The 12,515-nt window shown below is 38.5% G+C and overlaps 1 protein-coding gene across 11 annotated transcripts in view; it reads left to right on the top strand.

The window, feature by feature from the left end:
* STK33 (serine/threonine kinase 33) overlaps positions 1 to 12,515 on the top strand; it is a 90,866-nt gene that overhangs the window by 67,303 nt on the left and 11,048 nt on the right. For all 11 annotated transcript variants that reach the window (XM_090032647.1, XM_090032643.1, XM_090032645.1 and 8 more), the window contains 3 exons: positions 2,565 to 2,649; positions 6,056 to 6,131; positions 12,270 to 12,382. In XM_090032647.1, coding sequence (XP_089888773.1) covers positions 2,565 to 2,649; positions 6,056 to 6,131; positions 12,270 to 12,382 — 274 coding nt within the window. The remainder of the gene's footprint in view (positions 1 to 2,564; positions 2,650 to 6,055; positions 6,132 to 12,269; positions 12,383 to 12,515) is intronic.

Here is a 12,515-nt window from a genome sequence, read left to right as displayed (position 1 = left end):
CGGTCAGTCTCAAAAAAGAGATAATAAAGTAATGCAATTTTCACTTGTGATTGTAAAGTATATATGTATTCATACATATGGAGTAATCTTTCTCATTTCCAACAATAGAACGAGGTTTTGTTTATTGTCCTGGTGGTAGATGGGTGTCAGTGGTAGAGTAGAAGTGTTTCTGGTATGCTGAGACACCATAATATTACACACAAATGTCTACAAGAGCACTGGAGAGCATGTGTTGAAAAAGCTATTTTAAAACATATTTATAATAAAGGTTAAAGTATGGATTCTTTTAAATTGTCAGGTCCTGGTGTATGGAGAAGGACAGGCTCTGGTCATTACCTGGTTCACCATCTCTGGAATATGCAGCATAGTCCCTGTGCTAAAAAGGCAACTTTTCTATATTATGGCTGCTTGTGGTGTAGTTGCTCTGTGAAATAGGAGGATCCTAGTATTCTTTTCCTGCACATATACAGAAACAGTCATAATAATTAGCCCCAGTCAGAGCTGGCCTCAGTTGCATTAGTTAGGGTCACATCATCAGAAACAATGATTACAAGAGGAAGGGGTAGCAAAATGTGATAGTGTTATCCTTTTAATAATAAGTTTAATGTTGGCATAATCGTTTCTGCCATTGGATACTAGAGAAACAAAAAGAGGAAACTAGTTCAGTTTAAAAAAGTAAATCTTTTTTAAGATATTGATCACTGCAGAAGTCTCATGAGATATATCTCTATTATCCATGAGATTACAAGAAGGGTAGAAGGTGTAAATTTAACATCTGGTGTGCCTCAGTACCATGCAGTTGTAAAATGCACAGTACCTACATTGGACAAGAATGAAACTTCCAAATTTTAGATCACTTTCCACCGATGAGATTTTCTAAATGTGGGCATATGTATATCTTACCTACTTAAATTTGCCAGCTCCATGTAAAATGAATGCCAGTTTTTAAAACAAAAAAATATAATTATTTTGTAGCTCAAATTGTTCAGCCTCTGCTTTTATTTCTGGATTGAATGCAAGAGCAGGTATCCTGTTTGGATGTCTGACTCAGTTCAGCAGAACATTGCCTAGGGAAATTGTGTTAGCAAATGACGTTTTACCTCCTCTGACTTTTTTTTTAAGAGACAGTACGAAAGAAGGAGCCACCAAAATCTTAATGGGGTGTAAAATTAGCCCTGAAAGATTCGAATAAAATTTATATTGGGATCTCCCACTCTGTTGGCAGGTGCTCTAACCACTGGGATATTGGGCTAGAATAACAGTTTTCTTTCCTCTCAGTTCTACTTCCAATCAAGTATGAGTGCAGGGTAGTTCTATTTTACCACAAGGCAAAACAGAATTCCAAATGTTGAATAAGTGCCCCAAACTCTACGTACATACATGTAGGGATACAAGTTAAAATAGGATTTAGCTCCTTGTATCCACAGCAAGCAAGCTATTACTAGCTCCCCTATCACCAAGGGCACCTATACAGTACACATGCCTGATGCCTGCTCTGATGTGTACTAATTAGTTTGCTAGATTAATCGAGTCTGCAGGAGGGTACTAATTAGCAGGTTCCAGCAGCCTTGGTATTTCGTGTATTCAGCATCCCTGCTCTTCAAAATGGTGGTGGGGCCCAGTAACAACAACCTAGAGCAGTGATTCTTAATCTTTTTAAATGCAAGCACCCCTTGTTAGACTTGGGGCACCCTCATAAAATGCTGTCTCTTGGTTTTCATTTGTTTTTTGATGACAGAAAAATAATAGAGCCTTTCTTCTTTTGCAAAGAAGTCAGACCACAACAGATCAGAATACATTTAAAACTATGAATCTCTTTTAAATCTTTGTTTATCTTGTGAATCATGTATACACACCTAACAGACCTAACATTACAGCGCCCTTGAAAAGATCGCGAGGCACCCCAGGGTGCCAGGGCACCCTACTTGAGAATCACTGCCCTATAGTCTGCCATTTCGGTATAAACCGCTCTTTTGTCTGCTGCTATTCCAATTTACATTAATATATAAAACTGGTGTACAATTTATAGGAATGTATAAAACTGATTTACCCATGTGAATGTGTTGTGTATTCAGTCTAAATGTAGCTCTAAAGAAGCAGCTGTTTGATTTGCCAGAAGTTAGGCTTTGGTTCAGCTGGATCTCTCTTCTGATTTTTCTCTCTCTCCCCCTCCCTTCTTGTCCCATTATTGGCTGTATCTGGGTCTGCTTCTACCATCACTAGCTTTTATGCCTTCCATGTTTCTCTAGTCTCAAGGAAAGTAAAATATTTAGCAAGAATTTGTTCCATGTCCTTGGTGGGCTCTTAAAGTTAGTCTGAATATCAAGAAACACCTATAATATTAAAGATGTTTAGATAATAGAAGAACATTTCCCAGCTGTGAAGTCATCAAATAAACATTAGTAATGCTTGATACAAAGTTACATACATTTGTGGAAGGAATAGGATTGAGCCCTTCCTGCTGCATACTTTTGTTTTCTTTGACCACAGTATAATCAATGAGTTCTAAGCTGGACAAAAGAACTACTTTCACCTTTGTTTCAATACTCTGTTGTTTCCTGTAGGTGACTGATTTTGGTTTAGCTGTACAAAAGGCAGCTCGTAGTGAAACCATGTTTCAGTCTACTTGTGGAACTCCTATTTACATGGGTAAGTTAATTTCTTAATATAGTTTAAGAATTATAAATTGCCAGGTTGTTCCTAATACGCAACCATTGAAAGAGAGCTTTCCTCTAAGCTTCATTTATCAGGAGAATTTCCTTTTTTTTTAGGAATTGTTCTGCCAGTCCAAATCAATAATCAGTCTAGCCTGGTATGGTGACTGACTTCCGCAGTATATACTTTAGAAGCATATACAAGAAACTATAATGGATAATAAGCTGGTAGTAAAGCAGTTTATTTTTCTAATATAGACACAAAGCTTTGTTACTGTGAGGACTTGTACTCCTTATAGTATTTTCTGTATTATGTAAAGGTTATTTGTAGTAGCAATATACATGTTTAATCCACTTTTGAATCCTTCTAATATTTGGCTTCTCCTGTGGGATCAAATTCTATGGCCTAAAAATGTTTAGGTTTTTTTTCTTGGCATACCGCGGCTGTTGGATAGTAACAGTGCATGTGACTTCCCTTGTGTTCAAGTGTCTTTCCTCTCTGTGGTCTGCAAGAGAGCAAGCCAAAAAGGTCTGAGGTCCTGCAGCAGGAGCTGACACTATGGATCCAAGGAAAACAAACATTACCTCTATTTAAAATAAAAATGTTTTCCATGTCCATTAAAATAGTATTTTGGTAGCAATTGTGTCTACTAGTAGGATAGCAGAGATCAAGACTGGTGTGGCAAGATCATATCCAACAAAGAAGGGTTAACACTGAGACTTGATCTTAAGTTTCTGCGCAAAACAATCTATGATTTTCTTCTCAAGGAGGTGATTCACCTTGTTTTTTGTCCCTAGATATGCTATAATTGAAAGTAAGCTAAGGTACACACTTTAGACATTGGTAGAAGGCTGGCCTCCTCCTGTCCAGAAAAAATGATATTAGGGTATCCTCTCTCTTATATGTAGCTTTTGCAAAAACAATGAAGAGTCTGTGTGTTTCGACCGCAAGAATTTCTAATTGGCTTCCTGCCTGTATCACAGTATGTCAAGTTAAGGTCCGCCAGAAAAAGTAACAGGCTACTCAGCAAACACAAGTAGGCTCCATAGCTTTTTAAAAGGAATATACCTATAGTAGATATATGTAAGGCATGTATATGTCCCTTTTGACAGCATTCCTCTCTTTTAGAAGCATCGTGACCTGATGCTTCTTTTGGAAAGACTGCTTTGTGTTTATTATTTAATTAGACTCCAAGTCCCCACCTCTGTCAGTTCAGGTCACTTCTTGTGAATTACAGTACCATGCTTGGAAAGTAGATGGAAAAGCACTTAAAGTAAAAACATTTACTCAGTAGGAGTGTGCGAAGCAGGCAGTATTCGATTTGCATTTGGATTTGGCCCAATTTGGGGGACAGTGATTCGATTTGCTGATTTGGATCACTGTCCCGATTCCATTTGGCCAAATCTGGAGATTTGATTCTGATTCGGATAATCAGTGATTTGGCCATAGACACAGATGTTTTTTTTTTCTACGTGCTTCCAAGTACCGAGTGCAGCTTGTGAGTACTGAGATGGTGGGGCGGATGGAGCATCCCATGGGAGCGCAGGGGGGTGCCGTGACACCACAGGATACGGATGCAGGGTCTGGCATCCTGAGGACATGCACTTGTCCTGCTGGAAATGGGAAAAATAAAGGAAAAAAACCTCCAAGAGCTGACAGCGTCACCTCTGTTTTCTTCTTTGTTCTCTTGCTGAGCCTCTTGATTGTGACTACAGTGACCGTTTTCTTCCTGCTCCTCTGCTAATTGCTGACACGCTGGCTTAATCCCACACCCGCTGAAGCCCATTAATGTGGAGCTGGGGTTTCTGCTCTCACTTTCTCTTTTTTTTCCTCTGAGCTCCTCTGAGCTCTGAAGACCCGATGGGTCTTTTGCTCCTTTCCCAGGGGCAAGTGGGTGGTTCTTCCTGCTGCTGCCCCTGCTCTCTCTCTCTGCTCTACATCTTTCCCCTTTCGCTGCTGCCCGCCGCCAGAAATAGCTTTTGGCCCCATATTTGCACCAATTCGGTGCACCCAGTGAGTCAAAGTTCCATGGGAGTGGATTGGGAGCACAGCCAGGCTGCAATGGCTGAATGGGTCCTCTCATTCGGGGCTCCCGGTGATGCGGATGCGCCTGACCTTCCCAGAGGGGAACCCCCATGCACTTGGTGGCATACCTGGAAGTGGACCAGAAGTACTGGACCCCAGGTGCCTCCCCAGACCCAGGAGGCATCAGTCGCTGAGCCAGGGGGCAGAGGGGTCCCCCATGTGCTCTGCGGGAGACCTAGAAGTGGACTGGAAGTACTTCTGGTCCACTTACGGGTTTGCTGCTGAGTGCACAGGGGACCGCCTTGTGCTCTCATGGGACACTCCATCTGCCACACCATCTCAGCATTCACAAGCCGTGCCTGGTACCTCAAGGTACGTAGAAAAAACATATAAAGCTGTGTCTATGGCCAAATCTCTCCAAATCAATTCAGAGGCTTCTGATTCGATTTGGAGAGATTAACGGGTCTCCTGATTCAATTCAGATTTGGAGATTTGGCCGCTGAATTGGGCCAAATCTCCTCTGAATCGTTTCAGCGACTGAAGCTTTGCACACCCCTATTACTCAGTTTACAGTAACTGTAGTCCTTTGGGGTGTGTTGTGTCCATACGTGTTCCAAGACCTACCTCCTTCCTTGCTTCCAGGGAATCTTAGAACAACTGGTTCTTCATTGCAAAGGAATTGAGAAATACTGGTCACTGCATGGAGGCCTGAGGACAGTTATAGGCCAGATGTGGCTACAGTGAATGCTGCTGGCCAAAAGCACGCTGTCCGTTGGAGTTGGGATTCAAGTGTACTGTCAGTGAAACATGTATGCTCAAACTCTTAAAGGACCACTCTTACTCTCTGGGGAAAAAAGAACAAAGTTTCCAACTTTTTAGTTGGTGTCATAAAAGGTATCACATGTACCGAGAGAACCTTGTCTGCTTAAAAGCAGTTTGAACATTTAAATGTTTTTCATATTCAGAACTCTCATTTACTGTTTTATTTTGTATACTTGAGGATATATGTTAGATGATACCAATGCTTATTATTTTTCAAGAAGGAAACATATTTCTGCGGTGTCAGGCAATACTGAAAATGAGGATTTTATAAATAATAGTTTAATAGCTTAGTATGGGAAAACAATACCATGTTTAATCACACAGTTAATATCACAGTGTCACCGTTCCTTTAGCAGCTCAATGATAAAAGTGAAGATACATCAGCATGAATTGTTAAGGCCTGTACATTATTCATTTAAACATCTGCTGTTGGTTCCATTTTTCATATGGGAATAAATTATATCACGTCAGCACATTCTTTATGCTTTGTGTTTAAGCATTTAAAAGTAATTTTTTGTATTATTAATATTATTTTTTTCTGCTTGGTTGGCAGCTCCAGAAGTTATCAGTGCCCATGACTATAGCCAGCAGTGTGACATTTGGAGCATAGGCGTCATTATGTACATGCTGTGAGTACCTTGTAAAATTAATATAAAGGGTACTGCCCCTTTATAATAGAAATGTTTATGAGTTTGAACTAAAATAAAAAGTTAACTTGTATGCAAAAGGTTATACCATGACAAATATCTGGACTACGTGCATATACCCATTTGTATATAAATGTGATACAAATATTAAAAAAGTCACAATTTTCTTCTAACTTTAAAAGTTTGAGTCTAGTTTACTAATCTGTTTTATAGTTATAGAAATTAGAAATAACAGCATTTTATAGAATAACTCAAATTACAGAATGTAATTCTGTAAAATGAATATAAAAGTTTGAGCTCTGGCTTTCTAACCTGTTGGCTTAAGGTGTATATGAGAAAGCAGCTATTGCCTTGCAAATTAGAGACCAAATCACCAATATAAGTGCACAACCCTAGGAAAGAAGCTGCAGTGTCTCCAGATATAGTGTACAGGGTTACTGCTTCCTCTCTTCTCAGCTTTAGTGGTTAGCAACCATGATGTTCCAGGGATGCAAGGTTATCTTGTACGGATTGTTTGCTCCCTTGACAACTATCAAAGCATGTTGCTGTTGGAGGGGAAAATCAGGCCTTGCAATTACAATACTATATGCATGATGTTAAAAATCCATCTTATTTTATTGACATTATCAAGCTTAAATGGCAGAATGTTAATTGTTACAGAAATCATTATGAAGTTGCGATGTTATTTTTCACAAGAGAAAATAGCTCAAAATTAGTTATATTATCTGAAAAATAAGACTTGCTGAAAATATATTGTAAAAAAAAATACCTAAGGCATTCTCTGCATAGGATAGTTATCAAATCCACCCTTAGTCTTTTCTTTTCCAGAATAAAATAACCCCAGTTGATTCAGCCATTCCTCATAAGTTTTGCCTCCCAGGCCCCTAATCATTTTTGCTGCTCTGGTTTGACTTTTTCCAAACTATCCACATTCTTGTTGAAGTGTAGGTCCCAAAACTGGACAACATATTCCAGGTGAGGTCTCACTCATACTGAATCACTCCCCTTGATTTGCAAGTGACGCTTGGGTTAATACAACCCAAGATGCTGTTGACTTTTTTTTGTGCAACAAGCAGAGCTGTGGCCTCTGGGGTAGGCGAGTGCCCAGGGTGCTATGGCCAGGGGGTCACCTCACACACACACGTGAGGAGCTCACACTCACAGCAGCTCTCTCCCTCTGCCCTGGGCAAGAGAAGCAGTGCGTAACCCAGTCCTCATCCCCACCTCCAGCCAGTGATGAGGAGGAGCTGGGGTGAGCAGTGCAGGCAGCAGCACCATACTGCTCCACCTCCCTGCTGGACTGTGCCCCTGCTCATCTGCTTCTGCTTGCAGCAGTGCTGATGACTTGGGAGGGGGTGCTAATATACAAGTTCACACAGGGTGCCATTTTCCCTGAGGTTGGCTCTGTAACAAGAGTACCTTGTTGTCTCATATTCAGTTTATGATCTACTGTATGGTTTACTTAGATCCTTCTCTGTAGTACAGCAGCCTAGCCAGTCATTCCCTAGTCTTTACATAATTAAAGTGCAACATTGCTTATACTGCTCTCACTTTCATTATAGATTTGTGTATTTTTAATCTCTCTCAGTCTCTTTAATCTCTCTTGGTCCTTGTCATGTAAGCTGCTGTCTTCCTAGTTCGTGGCTTTAATGCAGTGAATTTAGAGTCTTCCTTTATAGTATTTGATTCACTGGTAAGCTTTTTATTCTATGACTTTTGTACCTCTGTTGCATGCAACCTGATCTTTTATGACAGTCTTTTAAAAGCGGGCACACATGAACACATGCAATTCTCATTCTCTTCTCTTCTCTTTTATCTTTCTTTTCCATCTCTTCCTCAGGTTTTTTTTTCCTGCACAGTTAACCCACCTTGGTTTTGTTCACAGCATGAAAAAGTCCTCACAGCTTTATCTCCTTTATTCTTATTTTTTATTTCTAGCATGCACTGTATTGTGTGTACTTTTTATGGTGATTCAGTATCAGTTTTATAGGTATACTTTATGGTATTAATGTTGGCATCCTAGTAGTTATATTTGCACAACATACTACAGTGGAATAAGTTATAAAATGGGCAGTAGAAATTGGGTAGTTTGAATACACGGCTCAGAACTTATAAGATTCAGAGCCCTGAATTGTGCTGCTCTCAACTTCTGACCCTGTTTCTTAATTAGTAATATAAATATTTTTTAAAATTAGCATTTTATAATCACAGCAGTGTCAGAACAGTGTGGTATTAATTCACACCTAGTTTGGTTGACAATAAAAAAACAAACACAATGAATGTGAATTAATAGAATGCAATTCACATTCTTTTTATTGCATAATTTGGAGAAAGTCATTGGATATTCTGGTTTTAATTTTGTTTTTACAAATAGCTCGTCCCTCCACCTCATTCTAATAGCTGGGCTTCTGGTACTGCTTTAACAGTTTTAAAGAAGCTATTACAAATATTACTGCCACTGTCAAAACTTTGACCCTTCTAAGCTGTAGTTAATGTCTCCTTATTAATTTGCTAGCTGCTCATGTTCTTGCAAGGCATGCAGATCATAGTTTCATAGGAAAGTAGGGCTGGAAGGAGCCTCATAAGATCATCTAGGTCAGCCCTGTGTTCAAGGCAGGATCATCCCTGACTAAACGATCCCAGCCAAGTGTCTGTCCAACCTGCTCTTGAAAACTTCCAAGGATGGAGACTCCACAATTTATTTTAGGTAGCCTGTTCCAATGCTTAGCCACCCTCATAGTCAGAAAGTTCTTCTTAATCTCTAACCTAAATTTCCCCTGCAGTTTAAGACCATTACTCCTAGTCCTGTCCCCTTCAGTCATGGAGAAAAGCCCATTTGTATCCTTTTTGTAATTGCCCTTCAGATATCTGAGGACTGTTATCAAATCCCCCCTCAATCTTTACTTTTCCAGACTAAATTATGGTACTTTTTTTTAGCCTTTCCTCATAAGTCTTGCTCTCAGCCCCTTAATCATCAATCTGTGCTGGACTGTTTCCAGATTGTTCATATCCTTCGTTGAAGTGTGGGGACCAAAACTGGACACAGTATTCTAGTTGACCTGGACAGACTAGAGAAATGGTGTGCAATCAATCAGATGAGATTCATCAGGAACGGGTGCAAAGATTGCATTTGGGACAGAATACCTGCATGCACAAATACAGACTAGAGAATGAATGACTGGCTAGGCTTTAGTATCACAAAGGACCTGAGAGCTACATTAGACCATAAGCTGAGTAACATTCAGCCAATACTCAGTCAATTCTGGATGTTAGTTAACCCTTCCTTCCAGAATGGGTACACTCCATCTTGGTACCAAGTATATTATTGCCATGGCAGATTTGATCTCTGTCTATCTAGAGAACACAAGCCCTGAGGTGACTCATGAAATCAGTTTTCTTGAACATTAATGCCCTGACCTGCTTCTGCATAACAGGGTATATGCCAGCATGATGTATTTTTAATTTATAATTTAAACAAAGATATACTTTAAACTTCCTATTACATTTCTATTTTAGCATATACTAATAGAAACAGAAACAATAGTAACCAATGGAAATAAAATAAAATATAGAGGTGGTTTAGTTCATTCATGGAATAGATGAGCAAAGGAATCTTGCTGCCTTGTGCTCTGCATGTGTTGTCTAAATCCTGCTGTCTGCAGGTAATGGGTGAGGAACTTCTTTTCCACATGCAGTCAGCACAGGAGAATTTCTCTGCAGCTGTTCAGAATGTGCTAATAGAGACAGCTAGCATGCTGGCTCATGCAACACCTCTCCAAAGACCTCTGGATAAGGTGAGAAATCTAAACCCCCCTCTCCCTTCACCCCAGCTGGCTGATAGTGGCAAACACTAACTGACTACAGAGGTATGATGCACTTCGCTCTCGCTTAAGTGCGCAGGAAAGTTCAACATATCACCCCAACATCATGTGATAATATTCCATCCTGGTTGAGTTGATTTCTATGGTAAAAGTTAAAAAGGGCAGCATCTCTGCTTTCCTTCCTTTTAGGACAGGATTTGGCCTTCCCTTTGTACTGCAGAAGAATGAGCTCCATCACTTGCTAATATTTACAGTGTCATAGATTAAAATGATTCATGCTTCAGGTGTTCTTGGCTTTAAATTTAGTTCTATGCAGATATAAGAACTTGGAAAGGGAAAGAGAATTGAAGGATAAAAGCATATTGAACGGTTTTCTGTTGAAGTGATTTGGAGATTAAAGCTTTGAGAAGGGGGGAAAGTTCTAAAATATTAATTTTATGTTTTACCTTAAAATTAAAAATTAAAATCTAAAAGAAATTAAAAAATCATAGTTCTGTACTTTGATATGAAGTGACAGACATCCTTCAGGAGATGACAGTTAGGTTTTCAGCAGCTACTTCTGTGTTTTGAGAGTAGGTTTAAAAACTTAATTTGTAGCAAATAATTCATTTAATGGATTCAGGTTCTTTTTCTATTTTTAAACTATTTATAATGAGAATGTATTAATTTCTTGACATTATTTTGCCATGTTATTCTTTGTCTGCAGAATGTTCGGGAGTGGCTTGTTATATTCAATATTTGAAATTTAATCTGCATTTGTTTGTTTTGGTTGGAAACACAGGTCACATGACATCAACATGTGATTTCAGGGAGGTTAGCTCTCTGATTTCATTAGCAGAATACAGAATCAACTTTCCATTGTGGGTACTTGTTTACAAATTCAAACTACTTGCCCTGAATATATAATCATTTAGATTTTATGTGTCTGTGAATATTCCTGCTGGTAAATGATGATGTTCACAGAAAGCAAACACAAAAGGTCAGGAACATAGGCAGAGCATATTCATTTATTTTATATTTCCAGCAATGTTTTCTTAGATGTTCCCCTAGTTTTGTTTCAAGTGTTCCTTCTTTTTCCTTCCGCAAGTCAGAACACAAGCAATATTATAAAGGTTGCAGAAAATCCTGCTGTATTATTTCCTTTAAGGGTATACTGCATTGACAGACATGAAGCACAACAACATTTGGTTTCAGTCATTCATTCTAACGTTTTACTAACTGCATTATGAAGCAGGTTATAACTTTTAAGATTTCTTACCAAGATATATTCAGAGTAGCTGTATTTTCAAAATATAAGTGCTCAGAGGCATCTCCTGATTTTTTTTCCCCCTGACACTTCTAGTATGCTGTTTGTATGTATTTTTATTGACAGAGAAGTTCTGATTATGCCAAATAAAGCAATATCTGCATTATGCTATTAATAAGGATTGATACAACTACAAATAGTAAATGGCAAATTTAAAAAGAGTAATTAATTTCTAGCCAATGACTATTTAATTTTCCTATGGTATAGACCTTTTCAGAAAAATAGTTTTTTAAGAAGGGGTTCCACATTTGTCTCTCAATTATTAATATAACATTCTTTAATTAGTCAAAAAAGCATTTTTTTTCTAACTTCCAGCACCATAAACCCAAGCTGAACTTTTTTGGCACTTGGATTTTTTGGACTGTCGGATGCTGGTATGGGGACTGTCATCCACAATTTGAATAGTCCCTAGTGCAATTATTCAGTGCATATTAAGGCTAGAAAGAGCTATTATGATCATCTAGTCTGAGCTCTTGATCTGTCCAAAAACACAGGCCATAGAATTTCATCAGTAATTCCTAACTTGAGCCCAATGACTTGTGGCTGAACTAGAAGATATATTTTAGGGGAGTATCCAGCCTTTCTTTAACTGCTTAACTTGGTGAAGAATCTAAAACGTTTCTTGTTGTTGTTCCAATAAGTTATTATCCTTGTTGTTAAAAACTTATATCTTCGTTCATTTCAATTTGTCTAGTTTCAGGTTTCAGGCATTGGATCTTGTTATGCTTTCTCAGCTAAGTTAAAAATCTGTGTGGTATTTGTTATAGTCTTCCTGTGCACATGAAGACTGTGACAAAGCCGTCTTTTAACCTCTTTCCTTGCAGTCATTTTTTGTAAGATATATTTTTCAGGCCATGAACCAATTGTGTAGATCCCTCCTGAACATTTTCCAATCAGTTTAGCCTTTCATATCATCATAGCTCATATTGCATACTTCTCATTTCATCAGTAAAAATAGTAGGAATCTATTAATCTCGTCTGTCTTTATTTTAGATTATGTGGTGAGCCACCTTTCATAGCAACTTTAGAGGAAAAGCTCTTTGAACTAATAAAGAAGGGAGAACTACATTTTAACAATCCAATCTGGCAAACAGTTAGTGAAGCTGGTAAGTTGGGAACTATCTGACAGACCCTGAAAACACTGCAATAAATTAAACAGTTATGATATTTTGACTCCTTTACTTTATGTAATGTAGCTTCCCAAAACAAAAATTGATGTTAAAAAATAAATACACAGAA

The sequence above is a fragment of the Crocodylus siamensis genome, chromosome 2 (assembly GCF_052110815.1).
Source record: "Crocodylus siamensis isolate JL-2025a chromosome 2, ASM5211081v1, whole genome shotgun sequence".
NCBI lineage: Eukaryota > Metazoa > Chordata > Crocodylia > Crocodylidae > Crocodylus > Crocodylus siamensis.
This window is presented reverse-complemented; position numbering and strand designations above follow the sequence as displayed.